The sequence below is a fragment of the Zalophus californianus genome, chromosome 8, assembly GCF_009762305.2.
Source record: "Zalophus californianus isolate mZalCal1 chromosome 8, mZalCal1.pri.v2, whole genome shotgun sequence".
Lineage (NCBI taxonomy): Eukaryota > Metazoa > Chordata > Mammalia > Carnivora > Otariidae > Zalophus > Zalophus californianus.
This window is the reverse complement of record NC_045602.1, coordinates 78630204-78653593: the sequence shown is the minus strand read 5'-3', so window position 1 is coordinate 78653593 and position 23390 is coordinate 78630204. Positions and strand designations below refer to the sequence as shown.

Genomic DNA, 23390 nt, shown 5'->3' with positions numbered 1-23390 from the left:
GTGCCGACCGGACTTGTGATTTGGCTCCTCACAGTCAGGCTGCTTTTTGGCTGCTCCCTCAGGTGGCACGAGGCCAGGTGCTGCCCAATGCGCTGTCTCCAGCACCCAGTGAACCGGGGGCGGAACGGGAGTGGGCATCTTGATAGGTTTGGGTGCGTAGCCCTGCAAACTTCTGTCTGTGCTATACTGAATATATGTGTCTGTGTGTGTGTGTGCACAAAAGTATATATGTAATATAAAGATGTAAGGTCGGTGTTTTGTGCTGCCTTTTCAGAATTAGTGGTATGTGTTGAGTCTCCTTCTCACATCATTAAATGTTCTTCCTTCACGTCATCGGTGCGGCTGTGAGGAACTGCCATCGTATGGGGAGGCCCAGCCAGCTTGTCCAAGTCCTCTCTATTGGGTGGATGTTTACTTAGGTTATTTTCGACCTTTTGCCTCTTAGTAACAGCACGACGGTGAACATCCTTGTCCACGCTCTTCTGCACACTTGTGTGGTTGGTTCTTCCAAGTACTAGCTCATAAGTAAATTTCCTGTGTATGTACCTGTCTCCTCCTTTGATATGCCCTGCCTGGAATAATCTTTTTTCACACTAAAGGTTTGTTTGTTTATCTATCTATCTATCTATTTATTTATTTTTGGATGAGATTTCTTGCCTCTTGGTCGACAGTGTCTTCAACATCTGTATTATTCAGGATTTGCTCTAGTTAGTTTAGGCAGAAGAAGATTTAATGCAGGAAATTCAGGGCTGACAGAATTGTTGGAAGCTTGGCCCTTGGCCGGACAAGCAAGAGTGACCCCTAGAGCCACACTGCAGAGCTGGCCAGCTGGGAGCTGCTCTCTCCCATCCCAGACCCGTTCCACAGAGGGTCCCTCCTTCTGCTCAGTGGACATCCATGAAACTGGGGAAGAGGCTCTGGGACTTCCACCACCCGCCCCCACCACGGGAAAGCCTGATGCCTCCATGTTAGCAGAGATGCACAGGAAACTCCTCCACATGGGGAGCCTGGCAGGGAGCGAGGCTAGGAAGTGTGGCCTTTGGTTTTCTAGACTCCAGGAGGCAGTACACAAGCCTGGCCATGTGAATGGCATCTCAGCCTTTACTTATTTTTCTAATGTTGCACTTTTAATGTTGTATTTGATGCAGGCAGAGGTAAGATTCACAGAATGTAGCCACAGGTACGGTAGGCCTGGTCCCTGTCTCACAGAACCAGTCATTCTGCCCTCAGAGAAGGCCCAGGATCTTTCACAGACAAGGTTTTCGTTTCAGTCCCCGTGGACATGAGCCCCAGCCCCCTTCCTGCTCTCTCTCAGAAACCAGATTAGAAGCTTCCCTAGCCTGAGCTTTGTTCAAAATAGGTGGCAAAACAGTGTGAAGCCACATACAAATAGTTCCTGCACACTTGCCTCATCTGTAGACCATGTAGTTGAGAATCGGTTCCCCAGAGACCTGCCTCGGTAGGAAGGGTATGGGCTGTCTGGTTTTTTCTCTCAGCGCTGGAGACCCTTTGCTCTCTCTGCTCCTTTCTTGGCGGTATCACGTTCATACTGAACAGCCCTCAGTTATTAGGCATGGGGAGGAAGCATGAGTTAACATGCTGCTAAGTTAAGAGCCAGATTTTTTTTTTCCCATGAGCCATAATTGATTAGCAGTCAGTTGTTGAACTATATTTCTCCTTGCCTCTTCAAACAGGCTTTTTTGCATAATTACTACAAATTCAGGTGTTTGTATAGTGCCAGGGTCACCCTCTGAGTGGATTACTGTATTTTCAGTTGTTAAGAAAAGCATCGTTGAGGCACGGTTCCAGGAAAGAATGTGTCTTTAGCAACTCCGAGCCCATTAGTGGGCCAGGGTGTTCTGGTGACTGATGGTGCACACCTTTCTGGCCCTAAACGGGCCCTCTCCCACTTAGAGTTAACTGTTACCCCTTCAGAGGGGGACTATTTAAAGCAACCTGGTGGCCCTTAACTCGAAGCTCCAAGGTGGATGCTGGGGGTGAGGAGAGAAGAGCCCACCCTGTAACTCAAGGTAGAGTGTGACAGACCTTGGGACTGGTCAGTGGAGGGCCCAGCAGATCAGGTTTTAGAAACCCATCCAAGAAATCCTTATCTTTTCAAAAGGGGAAAGTAATAGTGATTCACCTCGGCTTTCTACAGCATCTTCCTTCTAGGAATTAAAAATGGGACTTAACTTATATAAAATGCTGTTTCTCTTTCTTTAATTTCAGGGGGTGTACCCTGATTGTATATTATGAAGTAAACTGGAATAATAATTCTACCAGCAACAGATGTTTTTCTTTCAGTCCTTCCAGCCGTATAGAATGAGATTCTGAGGTGTGTGTGTGCGCACGTGTGTGTAGCATATAAACACTGGATGATCCAGGCTGCCTGTCCCTCCACTCCGCCACTGATCTTGTGCTTTAAAGTAATAAAGTGTGAGTATGGGTGCGATTAGAAGAGTCTCTTTCCCTCCCAGAGAGTTAGTGATGTCAGAGCTAGTCACTAGATCTGTTGAAGGCAGGGCGCCATTTGGGTGCCTCACCTTCTCTGACGGAAGCCTTACAGTCACCCTGTGCCTCTCTTTGTAAATAAGGAAACTAGGGCCCCCAGAAGTGAAGTAACATGGCCAAGGTCCCTCAGCTAGTGATTGAAAGAGCTGTGAACCCAGCTTCACTGCTCACCCCGTTTCTCTCAGGAGATGATTTTCCCCTGAAGACAACCCAGGCACTTACCCTCTGCTTGCACAATGCTGTGTGGTTGTTGGCTCTATTGCTGTGAGCTAGATCGAACACCAGTTAGTGAACACACCCAGGTGCTGTCATGGTTGCTTCACCCCTCACTATTCTTAGCCCCATTTTACAGAGGAGCAAACTGAAGCACAGAGAGGTGATGGGACTTACCTAAATCACCAGTACCCAGTGGAGTGGGGATTTGAATCCAGTGTCCTTTGTTGCCTTATTTTTAATCTGTCTTGAACTGTTAACTTGGCAACAGCTGGGAAGTGTCTTTATAACTCCCCCAGGGTTTTACTTATTGAGTGAACACGCTTGTCAAATTATTCCCTTGGGTGTGCACAAGGCCTGGGGCATGGGAGGGGCTCCGTATTCCCTGGTCAGCTTCCCCCTGAGCCCACCTCCCTGACTTCCCACCCACAACTGGAGTTGGCCTGGAGACCCTTCTTTCCTCCTGCCTCTCCTGGCCAGCCTACAGCAGCTTTTGCAGGAGAAGAGGGGAGGGGAAGGTCATGGCTGGGGGCTGGGCTGACCACACCCTGGCAGGTCCCTGGCTATTTGGGTCACCTTGAGGACAGCCTTGGGCTCATTTTCCTCCTGTGCACACTGGGAGGTTGAGATACATGCCTCCCAGGGTTGTTGGGAGAAGCAAAGGCAATAGTTCATGTGGAAATGGCAGATATGCTGTAACCAGTGGATAAGAGTGAGTTAGAAATGACATTTTATTATAATTAAGCCCTTTTTATTAATACATTTCTAGTTAGAATAAGGCCTTGTGACTGGGGGCTCTGGGCCCAAGGGCTGACTCTCCTTTTCTCCAGCCGTGTGGTCTCTCAGTGCTGCCATTCCCCATCTGGAACATGGGGATGGGACTAGTACCCACTTCAGAGGGTTGTTGTGTAGACTGGCTGGAGTGCTACTGTCGGTAATGTGCCTGGCCCAGGGTGTGCACATACTTAGCCCCTTGCTCATCTGAAGGAGTAGAAGCTAAATGGCTGCCATTGATGTGGAGAACAAAGGCCAAAGAAATACAGAAAAAAAATTAAACTTCCTTACTACTTACAGCCCATTGACAAGTCCTTGAAACAAGCAGAGTGACCTCCTCCAGGAACTCAACTGCCTGGATGTTAGTAGTTTGCTAGAGGCAAAAGGCAACCTTAGCTTGACGTTAGCCTGACCTTCAGGATCCTGTAAGTCTACTTTAACATGTGAAAATCCCTTTGGAAAATTTCTTTAACTTGACCCCCCCCCCCACCCCCAAGACAATCATCCTCCAAACATATGGCCCATGATACGCACTGAAGGGTTTTATGACTAAGGGCGTACTGGACAGTAATAAATGACCTTTTCCTAACAACAGCTAGCTCCTCAAGGTCGCTTCCAAATTCCTTAGAGACTTAACACTATCCCTAACCCCCTCCCAACTTGAAAGTATACACAACCCCAGTGCAGCTCTGTCCGTCCACAGGTCCTATTCCTGTGCTTTAATAAAACCACCGTTTTTGCACTGAAGATGTCTCAAGAATTCTCTCTCTGAACTCTGACATTTCACATCATTACCATCTGTGAGAATAAAACCTGAAGCGCTACAGTGAGGGGGAATGGATTGGAGCCACCATGGGCTGAGCACATACTATATTGCAGGCACTGTTAGGCACTTAAGGAATATATTATCCCACTACTTCTGGGAATAACCTTTAAAAGTAGAAATGATTATTCCTGTTTTGAGGTGAGGAAACTAAAGCTCAGGGAGGTGAAAGTGATATGCTTGTCCCCATCTGAGGAGACCTAGGGGGCTGTGACCTGAGGCTTTCTGGCTCCATGGGGCTATCCTAAGTGAACTGTTCACCATGTACCAGCATGATTAGCTGCAGGAACAAATACTTCCCAAACATCATCTGTTCTAGTTTCTCCCCTGTTCCCAAATAAACATTTCTGTTGTGATATCATGTTGAGATTCTACCAGTTCTCTGCTCTTCCAGTGAACATAGAGTCTTTTGTACAAAGTTACAGTTTAAGCCCCTTACTGCCAACCAAACTGGAATTCCCATCTGAACTCACATCAGTGAGCAAGGTCCAGAATGGCCTGTCATGGTGTTTGGTTTCATAAAGGCTGTAGGTTCTCCCCTAAAGCCAGAGTGCCTGGTTTCCGAGAATGAGGGTCCCTTTGTAACATTGAACAATTTGGGAAAACTTTCAGATGACAGTAACTATGTTTTCATGAGCCATCAATGAGGGAAATATATGTAAACAAAAATACACTATGAATTTTGAAGCTCATCTAGATAACTTTTTGTATTTTATTAATCATGTCTACACATATTGAAAAAAAATGACTTGTATATGTATGGGACATAATATTAATGCCCTTTCCAGATAATGCTTGTAGATCAGGGATTCACATGTAAAGAACTAAGGATATATGGTGGAAATTGCGTATCTGTAGCCTTAAAAAAAAAAAAAAGTGGATGTGCCCTTTTGCAGTTTGCTTTTTCCTGGTGGGTACTTTGCTTGCAATTTCAGTATGTTCCACCAGGGGGTGCCTGGGATCAGGATGCTTCTGCAGTGGATGAGGCTTCACCCCAGCCATGAGACCAAGTGTAGTTTTCTCTTCCCAAATGCCTTCTTTTTAGGATAAAAATACTTTAATTGAAAAAATAAATATAAAAAGAGAATATGATCTAAACGAGGTAACCAAACATGAAGACAAATTTAAAAGATGTAGCAGGCTAAATAACACCAAATTTCCAATGATTAATTATTGCTTAGTTTTTTCTAATTCCGGATTTACTTTTTTCTTAGCTCAAAGGCATTAAAAACAATCCCAAGCATTGGCCACTGCACTACTTCCAAAGGGTTTGAGGCGCCACAGCCCAGTATAGCTTTAGTATTAGAAATATACAGATTGTCTTAGCCGCTAAGGGACCATGAGGCACCCCAGACCCCTCTCTTTCACCTGGACTCCAGCAGAAGGCTCTGGGACTCTCGTGGCCAGATCTTTCCCCTAGTAACCCAGTCTTGAAGGGTGCCCTGGCCTCCTCTTCACCTGTGAGAGTTAGCTGGGTGTTGAGCTAGTTTGAATACGAAATACACAGCCACAAGAAACTCAGTTCATCTGGTTAAAGTTCACGTGTTTATTCTATTCAGTGTTCCTTCAGTACACACTTATCAAGGCCCCTGTGGAGCTCACAGCCCATACAGTAGCTCCAGATGGATCCGTATAAGTGCAGTGAATGTGACAGGTGAGGGCAGTGGATTCCACTGGGGCAGTGTGTGGGGTCTGGGTTGTGGAGACACTGGGCAGGCTTGAGCTGGGTCTTCCATGGGGCATTTCCAGGGAACTCCACTGGGCTCATGGTAGGATGGGGCTGACTGGCCCAGTAGATGTGGGAGGCATGATGCTGAGGGTCCATACTAGTTTTAGGGGCCCACAAAAAGGTTTTAATTTCCTTTAAAATCAGACAGGAAACATGAACTTTAGGTTCGGCAAGATGTTTTAATACATAATCATCTTTATGTTGATGCAATTATAACATATACTTTTTAATGTTTCTTTAATAGAGGAGAGGATCTATATAGGCAAAGGTGCCAAGAGCCCAAAAAAGTCTTAATGCGGCCCTGGGTGGCAGAGTAACTGGCCTGGACAGCAAGTGTGACAGAGGGACCTCCTGACCTGGGGAACTGCCTAAGGTGGGGGTGACCCAGGCTAGGAAGGGCCCACTCAGTGGCCTGGCTCAGCAATGCACGGGTGCAGACTGGGGGGCTGGAGGAAAAGCAGCGACCCTGAAAAGACCATTTCCACCTTGGCCACAACCTGTTCATCAAAAGCAAACAGCCCTTGGTTTTGCATCCAAGTGCTTGGGTACCTCAGGCTTAGGTGTCACCGAGAGATAGATGCTAGGGAATTTTAGGACCTTCAGAGTATTAGCTAAACCTGACACAGTTGGATTTCTCAAATGTGGGGTTTGTTTTTTTTGTTTGTTTGTTTGTTTTTTTTTTTGGTTCTAGTCCCAACCTGGTCGCCTGGGGGTGAGACATACACCTTTGAATGTGTTTCCTCATCTATAAGTTGGGACAATAACTCATACAGTTTTGCTGAGGGAATGAGCTAATTCATGTCAAGTGCCTTCCTAGCCTGGTGCCTCGCCTCTGGGCATTGTCAAATGTTGATTTCCTTCTCCTTGGCTTGTCTACTTTGCCTTGTTCAGGGCAGGCCAAGGAGGTGGAGGTGCGCTCCCCTGGGCCGTGCCTTGGCCTGGTACCAGCACCACTTGTGGCTGCCCCAGCCCCACCTACCAGGCTGACTCAGGAGGTCTGGGTGGGACCCTGGTTGTGTTTAACAGGCTTTACAGGTGAATCTTCTGTGTGGCTGGGGTTGAGGCCTTTGGCCTTCACTGGAGCATGTCTGGGCCATGGTTTGGCAGATTTGATTTCCAAGACGGAGCCTCCCACCTTCTTGAGGGAGGGAGGAGCCCAAGACCTTGTCTGGGGAGAGTCCAAGAGTGCAAGGCTGGGCTGGCCTGCGTCCCATCCACTCTGAGAAGGCACAGGCGCTCCTTTGTCCTCAGCCCCATGGGCCTCCCTGTCTTCCTGGAGTACTCCTTCCTTTTGGCTTAAGGAATGAGCAGGGACAGCAGCTTCTGCACACCCACGTTTCCAGTTTCCCTCATCTAGTTTGTCAACACACGTTTGTTGCAGCCATGTGCACGGCACTGTGATTTGAGTCAGGAGAGCTTAGATGTGGGTCGGGCCTTCGTGGCATCACCTGATAGAACACAGACTTGTGAATAACCCTTATAAAGGAGACTGAAATAGGGGTTCCTCCAGAAGATGCACACCTCGCAGGGATAATGGGTTCCGATTACGGAGGCAGCACCAATGGATCTGGAGGAGTGAATCCAACTTGTGCAGTCAGGGAATCACAGGGGGAGGAGGGGTGTGGCATGTGTGGGACGAGCGTGTCTGATAGGATCTGATGGGACAGGATGTGGATGGCACGGAGGGATGAGGCAGGCAGAGGAGTTATAGAAGTAGGCTGCGGCTGAACTGGGAAGGAAGGCGGGCTCCCTGCAGGCAGTGCTGGCCCCCTTCAGTGGTCACGGCCCTGGGAGTCAGGGGTGACCCCTCAGTAAGGGCTTGGGGGAGTTTGCAGAGACGGTGCCCCCATGCGGAAGTGTGCGCAGTTCAGCCTCTATGCCTATCAGCAGGTCAGGAGACATAATGCGGAAGCTGTCCCACTCATGACAGAATCAAAGATGGAATACTTAGGAAGGGCACTTAGTAGGAAACGTGTAGAACCTGTATGCAGAACATGATAAGGTGCCGCTGGGGACACAAAAGGGCAATGGTATAAATAAAAATGTTTGGTGTGCTTCTGGAAGGGAGGGGGGAATAGTTTACATTTTTAAGTTGTTCCCAAATGATGGCTTTAACAGCATCTCCCAGCCGGAATCTGGGTGGGTAACCCACCAGATGTTAAAGCAGTATAAACTTGTCATAATTTAAACATTTTGATATAGAGATAGTAATAGAAAACATATCCATGGAACAGTCTAGAAAGTCTGGAAAATAGAAGTTAACAGATTTAGTTGATACTTAACCACATGGGAAACTATCAGGTCCCTCACTCATCAAACCTCAAAATATATTAAATTTATAAATGAAATTATTAAATTCACTTTAAGTATTTGAGAAATTATCAGCTGAGAAACATCTTTCTATCCATGACGCCAGAGGCAGAAGCCACAATGCCACAATTGTTTTGTTTGTTCATCGGGGGAATAAAAACTTCAGTATGCCAAGAGAAGAAACCCAAAAACAAAATCAAAAGTCAGTTGACAAACTAAGAAAAAACTCCTGCAATGTGTATGACACATACTCTCTTATGGAAAAAAAATCTAATAATTGATAATGAAGAAGTATTATGAATGAACTTGCCAGTAGGAAAGTGGGTGAAGGATATGAATTGATTGGGTTTATTTATTTATTTATTTTTAAAAGATTTTTATTTATTTATTTGACAGAGAGAGACACAGCGAGAGAGGGAACAGAAGCAGGGGGAGTGGGAGAGGGAGAAGCAGGCTTCCTGTGGAGCAGGGAGCCCGATGTGGGGCTCGATCCCAGGACCCTCGGACCCTGACCTGACCTGAAGGCAGACTCTTAATGACCGAGCCACCCAGGTGCCTATTTGAGAAAGAGAGAGAGAGAGAGAGAGAGAGAGAGAGAGCGCGCGCGCGCACAAAGGAGTGAGGGGGAGGGGCAAAGGAAGAAGGAGAGAAGCCGACTCCCTGCTGAGCAGGGCTCCATCTCAGGACCTTGAGAACATGACCTGAGCTGAAATCAAGAGTCGGACGCTCAACCAACTGAGCCACCCAGGTACCGCAGTGGCAGTAAATGTGAGAAAGGTCAGTCTTATGGTAATCAAATAGGTGCATATTAAAATTAGATACTAATTTTTGCTATCAAATTAGCAAGTTTTCGGTGTGAATTGTTTTGGTTTGTTTGTGTGAATGGTGGTGCTCAGCACAAGTGGACATGTGTGGCAAGGACTCCCCTGTGCCTTTAGGAGGGGAAGGTACAAGCTCTCTGTCAAGCAGCTTTGGCAGAATGTCCCAAAACCCTTAAAAGAATTCATCCCTTTATCCTGGTGATTCTGCTTTTAGGAATTTTTCTCAAGGAAACAATGAGATCTGCAGTCAAAAAGTTGCTAAACAAGGATGTTCCTCACAATGTTATTTATAAAGATGAAAATCTGGAAGCAACTTAAACATCCAGTAACAGGGAATGAGTCATTCTCATGCCGGAGCGCGGTCGAGCCCTTGAGAGCGTTTGTCAGGATGCTTAGTGAAGGGAACGTCATGGTCTAAGGCTAAATGAAGAAGGCAAGAAGGCGGATGGCAGCCAGAGCTGGAAGGGAGATGAAGGGAGAGCAGGACCAGAGGGAAGGAGCCGGGAGCTAGAGTGAGGATGGCAGAGGTGTTGGGTGAATAGGCCGGTCAACACATTTTTTTAGATTCCCTTGGACAGATTTTGATGGAACAGGTAGTGGGTACATGGCACTGTCATTTCGGCTCAATCTACAGCACAAGGGGGTTTGGGTGGACTGACCCCAAGGAAGGGGTGCAGACACTCCCAGAGGCTCAGGCAGTCTGTCACTGAGGGTCAGCAACCCATGCCGTGCTGCGTGTCCCGTGTCTGCCCGGCCTCTCTGGACAGGCTGGCTGTGGGGGCTCCACCGCTCTCCTCACTGCTCTCCCCTCCCTGGAGCTGCTGGTCCCCACCTCCTCTTAGAGTGCCTGAGAGACTGGCATCTAAAACCAAACAAAAAACATTTGGGAAGCACCATTTTAAAATTAAAAAATATAATTCAGAACATAAAACTTTCTAAAAAAGAGATTGCCTTCTACATAAAAACAAATTTGTATATTATTTATGTTTGTGTATAGAGAAAATACCGGAAGGAAAACATTATCACGATGTTGTTTCTGGTCAGCTCTGATAGCATTATGGGAGATTTGATATTTTTCTGTATTTTTTCTTCTAATCGCTATGGATGACTTTTTTAAAAACAGCTTTATTGAGATATAACTGACGCATAATCTGCACATGTTTAAGTACACATCTGATTAAGTTTTGACACATGTACACATCCATGAAACCGACACCCACCTCAGGTTAATGAACATATCCATCATGCCCTTCGTAATCCCCTCCCTCCATCCTTACAAGGCGACTACCGATCCATTCTCTGTCACTGTTATTCAGTATACCTTCCCTAGAATTTTATGTCAGTGGAATCTTGCAATATGTACTCTCTTTGTCTGGCTTCTTTGAGCCTCTTATTATTTTGTAGTTCATCCATGTAGTTGTGGGTATTAGTGATTTTGTCCTTTTTATTGCCAAGTAGTGTTCCATTGTGTGGATACTGCGGGTTTTTTACAGCCCTGTGAATTACTTTCATAATTAGGAAAATCCACATTTTTCTAAGTGTACACTGAGATTGGACAGTGTCATGGGAGTTGGGGTTCCTACTGTCCATCCCTCTCTAGAAGTTTGGGGCAGTTTCCCAAGCCTGACACAGTGACTTTAAGGGCAGTAATCTGGTAAGCCCAGAGGGACCACATGCTAGCATTTGCCAAACAAAGGCTTGGCCAAGCCTTTGAACCCTTGTGCTGTATATGGTCGGAGTTTGGTTTTGGTTCTAAGGAGACGAAGTGCTGGTTAGCAGACATTTGGAAGACCTGCCTTTGTGTTTCACCTCAGTCCTTGAGTCAGAGAAAGCTTTGTTGAAGGAGCTTGACCTCTTGGCACAAATTGGCACTGAGTGTGTAACTTTCACCTATCACATGGACCCTGGCTGTGCTGCCCATGGATAACCGGCCTGCCTGCCCGGCCCCCCTCAGCTGACACCGCTCTCCCCCTGCCCCAGAAGCCCCCTCTTCACCTGCCCAGTGCTTCCCCCGCCCCATCTCCCTGCAGCTCCTGCCCTTCCCTTGGACAAAACTGAGGCCATCCTCCCCCTGCTCTCAGGTGATTTTCACGAGGTCTCCCCATCTCCTGGTTTAGCACAGACCTACACAGCTCCTGCAGGACTCCAGACTCCCGAGGTCTCAGGAGAGTCATATTCTCAGGCATTGCTGGTCCCTGTGGGCATAGGGACAGGCGTTGACATGTTCTTGCCCCCATTTTTGTTGCCTTCGTCACTGGGGGGTCCCAGAAGTTGCCTCTAGTGTGTGCTCAGAAGCCAGTCCACTGTGACATTCTGCTCTGGTCTTCTTTAGATACTCCTAGGCCAAAAGGAAGGACTTAGCTACCCTTGCAGAAAGGGGCAGCCCCTCTCCCACACTTGGTATACCTCCTTGTCCCTGGGCCCCAAATCTCCTAAGGTCTGTCATGTGATGTCCTTTTCTTTCTTTATCATTCTGAGTAAGGGTTAGACTGAGTCCCTGGGCCAGGCCAGGAAATGGACACTCCCATCCTTCTGCCCTCCCTCCCTCCATTATATCTCTACCCTGAGGGCCCCATGCCAACTCCTTCACCAAAACCACCCATCCTGGAAGAGACCCATGACTGACCAGGGAGCTGATGCCCAGGTGCCTGGGTCTCCTGCTCTGGACTGCACTCCTTTGCCCACTGAGCACCTGCTGACTGCCAGACATTGTCTCAAGGGGCTGGGGCCCTGCTCTGGGAACAGCATGGGGGGTGGCTGAGAGTCATGTCACCCTTCCCTTCCTTCTTTCTCAGGGGTCTTAGATTCCAGGGATGAGACTGTCAAAAACAGAAGCAGGAGAACGGGTGGCTGGCTCTCCCTGGAGGGGTGCTGGCTGATGGGTCCCTGCCCCCAGGGCCACCCCTGCTTGGGGCCCTCCTGTTTGGAGACAATAGGGGCCCATTGGTGGTGAGGGCCCAGGTCCCCTGCCAGTGAACAGTCACCTTTGTAAGCTAGGCCCTGCTCCCCAGAAGGTGGAGAAGGGGACGGGAGCAGGGCTCCTCTCTCCCCAGCCGGACTCTATTTTTTTTTTTTTTTTAAGTCTTCTTCAAAGAGGATGAAAACAAACAGTAGGTTTGCCTGGACAATGTCCAGCTCGTGTAATCTTAGAGCCACTGTGGGCGGTGGTGACAGGAGCCAGCCTCTGTAACCCAAGCCTGGAACAGCGTAGAGGCAGTTTTTCAGGGAAGCTCCGGCGGGCTCCCATGGATATGTGTGTCACTGTAGCCTGCACCAAGTGGGGGTGCCGCCTGCCCACCTGCACACGCAGGAGCTCTGTGGGGCAGGACCTTCAGGGAGCCCGTGCGTGAGCATGCAAGCCCAGCGGGGTGGGGGCCGCCCGGAGCATCAGGGTGGGCAGGAGCCTGCGAGGTTTCTCAGGGGGCCCTCCCTTGTGTCTGAAGCTGCCTGAGTGTGCCTTTTCTGCATGTTTATAGCAGCGGGGCCGTGCCCTGCGTGGAGAGTGGGACCTTCCCCCTGGGCACCCGGCTCCGTGGCGCTTCCCGCCTAGGGTGGAGGTTCAGAGGCCACCTTGAGTCAGTTTCCATGCTGCTTTGAGCTGGCTGGGTTGCCATGTGGTGCTGGAGGAGGCAGGAGGAGGTGACCAACTTCTGAAGTGGAAGGTTCTGTAGAGGAATTCCAGGAACACAGTTACCCCGGCTTTTTAGCTCATGCGTGCTCCCTCTGGCCTGGGCTTGACTTTGAGTCCTGGCTCCTGACAATGAGTGGGGCATGTGTGCCAGCCTGCCCGCCCCACACTGGCCGGTGGGTCATGGGGAAACAACAGCATGATAATAAATCCTGCAATACAGAGATAATTTCTAAGCCTGGTAACAGGGCACATATTATTCCCATTCTTGTTGATGAGGCTGGGGCTTGGAGGTATGACATAATCTTCCCCAGGTTGTACCAGTTCTTAATGGTGGAGCTGGGGTTTGACTGCCAGCCTATCTGGCTCTAAACTGTGTACTCTCCCCATCATGTCTTACTGGGTCCCTGCAGGATCGCTGGCCACGGGCCAGAGGCTTTGCCAGGGGCTTCTCCATAGCTTATTTAATCCTCAGAACAGCCCTGCAAGGTAGGTTTTGTTCTGATTGTTTATTCTGATCATTGTGAGTCTCAGAGCATGTGAATTACTTGCCCTGCTGCATGCATTGGGAGGGTCTTTCTGCTCCTGAAGTCCCCATTTTCCCTGACACTTGGATGCCCAGACCTGCCTTTTGCTGGCTTGGTGTCTGGCCGTGTAACCACTTCTGATACCTGCCCCTCCCCTCACTGCCTGAAACTTGCAACCTTTATTAAACTCCCTGTCCTCCAGACGTCAGACCTGTGTCCTTGCTGCCCACCAGTTGCCCACTCGGTCCGCCCAGCGGCCTGGCTACAGGTCACTCTTTCTCCTCCCTTACTTCCTGGGCAGAAGTGACTGTCCCCTGTCACTTCCCTTCTGTCACTCTATATGTACCTCCATTACGTATAGAAACGACTGTCTGCTTCCCCCACAAACTGAGATTCCTTGAGGGTGGACACTGTGCCTTAGGTTCTGGAAACATGGAAGAATAACACAGAATAGGTGTTCAGTAAATGGTTTTTGAATTGGGTAGAATTGAGCTGCTAGATGTAAATACTCTCCTTTTCTGATCTCATGCTTTTTATGTTTGAGCGCTTTAACGGGGTGAGAATTTTCTATGTGCCAACATGGGTTCTGGAGGTAAGAGTAGCACAGGTTTAATTTTTAACTCCAGATTTTAACTCCATGCTATGTGAACTATGAATCTATGGCTATGAGTATATGAATCTGAAGATATTCATGGAGTTTAAAATTTGGCCTTGACTCCTACCGGTGTGACGTGGTTGAGGTGGTTAGAGGTCCCAAATCCGCCTCTGGGTTCCACTGCCAGGCCTTGAAGACCCTGGCCCTGGACTGACGGGGTGCCTGGTGGTACCTTGCAGCCTTTCTCCTGGCCCCTGCTTCTGGGAGCCTCAGAAATGAGTCAGAACATGTGCAGCGTGGGCTTGTGCGGGTGGCAGGGAGCCCAGAATTAGCTCAGCTGTGCTGCAGCAGGGTTGCAGCAGGGAGGAGGTGGCTGTGCCGGGCGGGGGGCCCAGAGGCAGCACGGGGGTCAGCTGCCTGAGCTGTGTGGGGGTGGGCTCTCAGGAGGCAGCCCTGGCACCAGGGCGTTGGGGGGAAGCCTGCTCTGTGCCTGGCATGCACGCCAGTATAGACGAGCAGGGGGGTCCGAGCTGCGGGCCTGTGCAACCACAGCTGGTGTGGCCCTAGCACAGCTGAGACAGATGTAGGTGCTGGGAGGGCACTGGTGTTCTGCCCAGGATGCCGTGTTGTCGCGGGCGGCTACCTGCTGCTCGGGCGGGGAGGGGCCTGGCACTTGTGTTGCCCCCAAATGAGTCAGCTAGGTGGGACGGTGAAATGTTTAGTCGTGTGTGTGTCAGCGTTCTAGAGAAAACAGTTTCAAAGATTCCGGCATGCACTCTGGGTACCTGATGTTACTGCCGTGGTTTCCCCGTTGCCATGTGAAACGCACGCAAGCTGAGTGATTGGTGTGCTTGGGGTTGCCATGGGTTTAGTCGTGTGAGTAGAACAACTTGGGGAAGAAAACAACGCATCCGAAGGTTTTCAGGGTGGCCCAGCTTTGAAGCTCAGCAGGTGATTTCTGCCTTAGAGCCTGGGCCTACCCTCGATCACCTGCATTTGTGCTCAGGAGGCCACAGCGGGCTGAGCCTGCCACCATGCCCTTCCTGCAGAGGATCTGCACTCCCTGTCCTGTAGGTGCCTTTCCTTCTTGTCCTGGCAAGTGGTGATCCGGCCATCCTCGTCAGGGCTGGATATAGGATCTCAGAAGGGGTGTGTTGGGCCACACCTAGACCTAGCAAAGGAAGGGAGAAATCCCCCTCTGTGACAGTCTGAGAGCAGGGACCACGCTTCCGTCAGCTTTGTCCCTTTAGTGCCTGATCTAGTGCTCTCCACCCAGAGGTCCAGGACCCTCACGACGTCCCTGTGGGCTCCCTCTGCTGGTACCTGGGGCCAGTCCCTGGGGACATTTGTGCAAAGGGTCCCACAAGTCTGAAGAAACTTTCCTGTTGTTAGAACCAACTGGTTTTTTCAGGGCATACCGTGTACCCAATAGTCTTGTTTGGGTCCCACGTCAACTGTGAGGTGGGCAGGGCCAGAAGTAATGTGCCTCTTTGAAGGACAAGGTAGGTGAGGCCCAGACAGTAGAAAGGATGTGCCTGCGTTGGGGGCAGAATGACAGGCATAGGGGCTCTCTGGCCTCTCACTTCATCACCTTGCCCAGGGGCCTGCCGTTGGCCTGCTGCCTGGCGCTCTCCCACCAGGCTGTCCCACCAGGCCGCACCCAGAACCCTGGGTGTCATGACTCCATTGGTGAGCCTCAAACTGGGGAATCTTGGAGCAAGAGTAGATCCAGAGATTGGACAACTTCTCTATTTTCCAAGTATGAACACTGAAGCCAAGAAGAGTCAAGTAATTTGCAGTAGGCTGAGTGTTGGAAAGAATTCTTTGGGGAAGAATTAAAAAAGAAAATCCCAGTCAGGGTTTATGTTCTTGGCCAGCAACATTGGTATGATACTTGCGTAACAGCTACTCTCAACATTGAGATGCCTCAGGCCTGGAAGCTTCACTGGGTACTCCACTTCTTGACAGCCACCTGGGTTTGAGGACAACTTCTCAACCTTTCTTGAAAAATAGAAGGTTTCTTAGATTGTTCTGATTTTCTGTGCCAAGCTCGTTGGAACCTGAGTCCTGAACTGTCCCTTTCACTAAGAGGTAGTTGTGTACAAACTTGAGCTAATCAGTTGATCTGTATCACCCTATTGAATCCCCCCGTTAACCCCCGTGAGTTAGGTGCAGTTACTAGCCCCACTTTGCAGAAAAGGAAACATGCCCTTGCCGGGCTCACCCACGTAAACAGACCCAGGCCTGGTGGGCTCTGAAGCCCACACCCTAGCACAGGGTGGATGTAGGACACACGCAGCTTTGAGGCTCCTTGTTGGAGGGGAACGGTTTTCATCGTGAGCCAGAGCTGATTCCAGTTCTGAGGGGGTCCTCAGAGCAACAGTTTGGGAAATAAGGAACTTCTCAGAGTAATTTTCAGAGATGTGCTGACTGCTTTTCTCAAAAGGCATGTGGGGTTTCCTGCCTGAGCTTGGGTCTGGCCCCCGGCCCCTTTGGTGAGAGGTCCCTGAAATCTGCCGCCTGCAGGTAGGAGCAGTCAGAGGAGGGGATGGAGCCCAGGTGGGAGGCCGTGCCAGGCAGGGGGGCAGGGAATAGAATTCCCCCAAGTGGGGTGTCGGGGAGAAAGGACGCGATGAGGACTACTGCTCGGTGTTTTACGAAGCTGGAGGGTTGAGGTGTGTACAACACTCAGCAGTCTCCCCTTCAGGATGAAATCACCCTGTTACGAAAGCTGCCAGGGCCCTGCTACCCTATTCCTTTTGTTGTGGTTTCCCCTCAGCCCTTTTGCTGGCCCTTTGCCAGGCCCACTGGTGGGCTTCGGACTGGGGACAGGCTCCTTGAGATCACAGGTGGCACAGGAGAAGGATTCCTTCGGCCGAAAGGGAACGAGGGAAAAGGAGCAGCTAGTCAGGTGGCTTGGGGTGTGCGACCGGATGGAGGGTTCCTTGCCAGGGCCCTGCTCCCCTGGGAGGCCGGTGAGCCTCAGCCTGGGCATCAGATTTCACTGGACCTGAGCAGGTCCACAGCAGGAATGTGTGGGAGGGAGGAAATGCCATTTTGCATGGCCAGTGTTTTCTCCTTTCGCGCAGCCTGACAGCTCGTTTCGTTTGCATTTGCAGTTTTCATGAACTTGAGTTTGATGACAGTTGCTTGGGTCTAGATTACATGGAAACATTCTGAACGGCCTCCGGCTTCCTTTATCCAATAATCAGGACTGTTTTTCGCAGACATATCTTAGGGACTTTCCCAGACCTGTCCATGTCTTCTTATAAGTTGCAGCAATTACATGGCACACCTGTTACATGTGAATCAGAAGAAAATTGAACCAAATAAAGAAAATAATTTTATGAACAAATAAGTATCCCTTGAGAAGCACAGGGAATCTAATGCAAATATCATCAGGGAAATTTAAGAATTTGCTACTGCTGTCTAGGGCTCTGGAAAATATGAATTTCATGGTGTGCTCAGAAGCCTTCCACAGAAACTGCCTGACAGTTCTCTTCCAGTCTCTCCTTAATCTTCATTGGAGGGTCCTCCCAGGCCTCTGTGAGGGACTGGGGTTTTGCAAATGCTGATTCACTGTGTGAGGCTGAAAATCAGGACACATTTATACAGCCTCTACATAAGCCTTTAAACATAGGGTCAGGGAAGACAAGTTTCGGGTTGTGGGCTTTTACTGTGTTGACCTCTGAACCTTTAAGACTGTTCTGGCTAGTTGTACAAAAGAGAATAGGGACTCAGATCCTGCTGAGAGAAAATAGACGAGGTGTAAATGAATTTCTGTATAAAGGGGCATTTAGTGGAAATGGTGAGGCGTGCTCAACTTCTCAAGGACAGACCTTGGCCTTTTGTAGATTGCGAAGGCTTCAGAATTCTGTTCCTTCTCTGTTGGATGCAGTGCCACAGGGGGGGATGGTCCCTGGCTCCGTAAGCCACCTTGGAAACCCGAGCCTTGGTCTGTTGTCCAGGGCAAGTGGCAGCTTGTACCAGGGAAGGGAGGGGACGGCTCTTTCAGCTATTTACCTGCCTGATAGACATCCACAGTGATAGGGCGAGTTTGAGTTTGAGTTTTTATTTGGGCTGATAAAATCTTTCTGTTCACATTTAAACTGTGTGGTTGACAAACCATGCACAGGCTTTGGACGGGAGAAGCAGTGGAATCCTCTAGCCGGGTGGTCAGGAAGGACTACTGGCCTCTCCCCTACCTGTACCCCTATTTGCAGGGCCATAGCCAGGCATTTACTAGGAAGATAACTTTTATTGGAGGATTGACGTGGTCTTGCACCTGTAAGAGAGAGAGCACATGACCCATTCCTGCTCCACAGCTGAGGATTTGGAATTATCTAGAAGAGACCTGATAGTCGAGGGTGATGTCAGAGCTCTCCAGGCCATACGTTTGGGTTCCTCCGCCCTCGTGGCTGGTCGTCCAGATGAGATGGCCAGTCTAGTGGGCCGCGGCCAGTCAGCTCTGAACTGGGAAGGAGCTTGTGCAGAAGACAATAGGACATGGTCCTTAGCATTCTGGAAAAAAATATCCTTCAAAAATAAATGTGAAACGACAACATTTTCAGATTGACAGAAGTTGAGAGAAGCTGTTCTCTACAGACTCGCAGAATAAGGACCATTAAAGGAAAGTCTTCAGCCTGAAGGGAAATGCCACTAGATAGAATATGGATCCATATGTAGGAACAAAAAGTGCCAGAAAAGGGAAATGTGTTGTAAATATAAAAGAACTCATTTTCTCATTTTAAAAGTTCTATAAAAGACAATTGATGGTTTAAAGCAGAATAGTAGCAATTTATTTAGGAGTTTATAATATATGTAATAGTAAGATGTGTGACAAAGGATGAGAGTACGGTAAATGAAAAAACACAGACATGGGATAGGGAATAATCAATAAAAACAAAAGTTGGCTCTTAAAAAGATTAATAAAATTGATAACCCCCCAAGAAGACTTAATGAAGGAAAAAGGAGAGGAAACCAAATTGCCAATATTAGCGAGGAAACATTTTCCAAATAATTAGAGAAAAACATTTTCCAGGTAATTTCATGAGGCCAGCCTAACCATGGATTAAAAAATGAAAAAGAAGTTACGACCAATATTTCTCCCCAAAATAACAAAACACTAGCATATTGAATACAGCAATAATGATACCTCATGACCAAGTGGGGTTCTCCAGGAATGCAAGGTTGGTTTAACATACAAAAATTCAATGACTGTAATACACCACATTAATTGAATAAAAAAGGAAAATTATATGATCTGTGCAATAGATGCAGAGAAAAGCACGTGACAAAACTCACAGCCTATTTATGATCAGAAATTCTCGGCAAACTCAGAATAAAAGGGAAATTCCACCATGTGTTAGAGGACAGTTTTCAAAAACCCACAGCTGAAATCATTCTAAACTGTGAAACATTGAATGCTCTCCCCCTTCGATTGGGAGTAAGGCAAGGAAGTCTGTGTGCGCCACTCTGTACAGCACAGGACTGGAAGTCCCAGTCCGTGTAATCAGGCAACAGAAAGAAATGAAAGCCTTAAGGGTTGGAAAGGAAGAAAAATTATCTTTGTTTGCAGAAGGCAGAATTCTAAATAACCTTAGTGAATTTAGCTTGATTTATTTCACTTAGCATAATACCTTCCAGTTCCACCCATGTTGGCTAATTGAACTTAATAAAAAAAAATAAGTGAGTTTAGCAAAGTCATAGGATATACGGGCAACATGCAAAAATTGATTGTGTTCCTGTACACTAGCAAGAGTAATTGGAAAATGAAATTGCTTTGTGTCACAGTGGTACCAGCACTCCACTTGGAAGCTACTGATGGCATCTTCCTTCACTCAGAATGAAATCCAACGTCTTGCCCGTGAGCTACAGGGCTTGTTTGCCGGGTAGGCTCCTCTCCCCGGGCACCCACCGTGTCTCTGATCTGTCCCTGTTGCCCCTCTGGCTCCCTCTGCTGTGTCCAGAGGGACTTGGCTCTCCCCTGTGCCTGCACACCGGTCCCCCACATACGGCCCATGGCTCACTGCCTTACTCCAGTCAAGTCTCTGCTCAACTGTCCCCTTCTCAGAGAAGGCCTTCCTGATCACCTTATTTAAAATAGCACCTCCTGGGGCACCTGGGTGGCTCAGTTGGTTAAGCATCTGCCTTTTGCTCAGGTCATGATCTTAGGGTCCTGAGATCAAGCCCCAAGTCGGGCTCCCTGTGCGGTAGGGAGCTTGCATCTTTCTCCCTCTCCTTCTTCAGCTCCCCCTGCTTGTGCTCTTTCTCTCTCTGAAATAAATAAAATCTTAAAGTAAGATAAAATAGCACCTCCCAACCTCGCTTTGTTTTTTAAAACACTTAAAGGTGAGTCTTTCCCTCATCACCACCTGGCATATTGGATATGTTTGTTCCTTGTTTCATCCCCTTGGAACATTAGGACAAAAATTTTGTCTTTTGTGGTTGTTTGTTGCCCAATCTATAGTGCCCAGCACAGTGCCTGGACCTTAACAGTAGTCAATAAATATTTGTTTCATGGGTGATTGAGAACAAAATGTTGTGCTGGTAAGGATGGGGCCTGGGGGGTAAACCCTAACAGGAAAGTCCTTGGTGTGGTAGGCCCTTGAATCTGCCTTTTTCTTTTTTGAAAAATCTCTGTATTTTAGTGTGAAAGCAAGTTTTCAGTTAAAAATTGTGATGTCAAGTCCTGAATCGGGACAGGGCACATCTGCAGGGCACCTGTTGTTTGCATGGCACTCCATCATTTGCAAAGTGTTTTCCTAGACATTGCCACACTGGATCCACACAGTGCCCAGTGATGCAGTGGGTTGGATGGTGAGTCAGAGAGATTCGGTTACCTGCTCAGGGCTGTACAGAGCTGCTAAAGCCAGGAGTCCTGGATTTCCATCCCATGTTCCTCTCTGTGGCATCCTGTGCTGGGAAACAGTCCCTGGAACCAAGTTCTGGCATGGTCACCTGTGGGTAGGGCAGCCCCCAGGTCCGATCTTCCTGAGGTTAAATGTTCTGGTATCTCTGTTTTGTGTACCTGTGCTGAAGGTGAGGCAGCAGGTGGGAGGAGGAGAATGTTGCCGATTTTTGAGGTCTGTTTTGAAGACGGGATCTGTGGGAATGGAGGCTGGGTCAGCTCAGCAGATGTTTTTATTGTGTAAAGAGGCACAGGAAGGGCCCTGCTAGCCCTGGGGTTGAGTGAGGGCCCCCTAGATCCAAGTCCTAAGAGCTCCGGAATGTGGACTGTCTTCACCTCTAAGGAGGAGAGCCCCGGGAGGCTCTGGGAGGGTCTGTGGGTGTGAGCAGTTCCGTTAGGGCCTGGCTTTTGTAATATATACTCCCTTGAGCTCTGTGGGAACCCATGGGGAGAAATAAAAGTGGCCTTTTTCTTCTCTGATTGACATTTGTGTCAATAAACACTCATGGGTCCATTGCCAAATGAAAGGGGATTGAGCATTTGTGTGCATGTTATCTCATTGGATCCTCAGTATAGACAAGAAAAATGCCTTCTCTGTCTCAGATGAAGAAATAGGCAGGGAGCAATCATATGGATTTCCCAGGAGTATTTCCATATTAGGTAGCACATTTGGGACAAGGACCAGGTCTTAGAACTCCAAGGCAAGTGCTCCCTAGGAGGGCTCCACCCGAGATGCCCCATACATCGGACAGATCACCAAGAGTGATGGGGACAAAGAGTATCATATCATGACTATAAAACCATGATAACCACTGTGCACGGGGAGGCTTCACAAAGATTGTTCTGGAGGAAAGGATGAGAGAGTGTGCACCCAAAGTAAGGAAAGGGATTAAAATGTGGGTACCTTGATGCCTACTTAAATATTTGGTGTCGGTTTTTCTCAGTAGCCTCTCACTTTTTATAACTCTGTTGGGATCATTTTACCTAGTCCTCACCGGTTTGAGGCTCTGGTCTGCACAGAGCTGACGGGAGCTCGGAGTATCGCTGACAGCCCTGATGAGCATGGCTGGGGCTCTTATACATGCGCTGTCCTTTGCAGATGTCACTCTGGGGGCGAGGCCGGGCCAGAGAGTGCCACCCCGACTGAGGGCCACAAAAGCAGCACTTCTAACTGCAGCAGCGTTTCTTTTCTTTCTTTCTTTTTTTTTTTTTTAAGATTTTATTTATTTGACAGAGACAGAGAGTGTGCGCACAAGGAGGGGGAGAGGGAGAGGAAGAAGCAGGCTTCCTGCCGAGCAGGGAGCCCAATGCAGGGCTCGATCCCAGGACCCTGGGACCATGACCTGAGCCGAAGGCAGACGCTTAACGACTGGGGCACCTGCACACCTCTGTGTGTGTGTGTGTGTGTGTGTGTGTGTGTGTGTGTGTGTGTGTGTGTATAATGCTGGAAAGAATAGTTTCTCACTCATAACGTGATACATAAGAAATACAAATTACTTCTAGGATAAACTTGCTGAACAATTGTCAAGTGAGGCATGTTAAGAATGATTAGCTCACAGAGTTTGGGTATAATCAAAGCACAAATGTGCTTTTATCATTGCTATATCATTGCTAAATTGTTGTTTTAGGAAGAAAAAGAAATCTATTCCTTGACTTAAGTGTTTGTAGTAGTTTAAAACTCCTCCTGCCTCCCGGTGCCCACTGAGCCGTGGCTGCTTCCCACAGACGGGATTATATGACACAGTGAAGCGTGACGTCCTCACTTATCCTTCACTGAGAAATCCTAAAAGGACTCCATGATTTTTTTCTTAGGTGAGATTTTTGGTCAGTAGGGGGAAAATAAAGTGTGTTTTCAAATCAGGGAATTCTGGAAAGTAATGTGTCTCAGAGGCGTGTGCGTGGTGGGTTGAGGAAAGCCCGTCCCTCTGCCTGGTTGTTGCCAGGCGCTCGCTGGCATGCTTGTCCTTGTGTTGATGTGCATAGTTCAGGGACACGGGTGGGCGTGAGCTGCTCCTGCTTCAGGCTGTTTGGATTCAGGGTGCTGGCTCTGCTGGCTTGCAGGAAGCCTCAGGGAGCTCTTGCCTGCCTCTGTGCTGTCCTGGAGAGTAGGTTTCCAAAGGGAGGGAGGCTGAGCCCGCCGCACAGCAGATGGGAGTGAACGCCTGGTCTGTAAGTACAGTCCCCCTTCCCCGATGTGCATGAGGCAGGTGAGTGTGCCAGTGTGCCCAGAGGGGAGGGGTTTTGTCATCTCAGGATGCGAGCTCCCCAGAGGAGACAGTGGTAAAGCTGGTTGTGGACACTGGGACAGTTAGTACATTTTCCTTAATAGGTCTGGTAAACTTGGGGCTTCTTGGCTTGTCCTAGAGAGATGACCTGTAGACCAGGATGTGTCCTCTGAATGAAGAGGTGACAGTTGACCCAGGAACACTGAATCCATAGGTCAGGCGGTGACTCAGGGTTGCAGAGTTTAGGGAGGCAGGCCGTGCTGAGTCCTTTAGAGTTGGTGCTTCTGCCCAGCGGGGAGACCCCTATCTAGTGTGGGACCCTAG

General features: G+C 48.7%; 1 protein-coding gene across 1 annotated transcript in view; it reads right to left on the bottom strand.

Moving 5' to 3' along the window:
• The window catches only part of LOC113938464 (translation initiation factor IF-2-like), a 30889-nt gene extending 8984 nt beyond the window's left edge, over nucleotides 1–21905 (bottom strand). Inside the window, exon 1 of the mRNA XM_027623860.2 lies at nucleotides 21837–21905. Coding sequence (XP_027479661.1) covers nucleotides 21837–21905 — 69 coding nt within the window. The remainder of the gene's footprint in view (nucleotides 1–21836) is intronic.
• Nucleotides 21906–23390: the final 1485 nt, after the last annotated feature.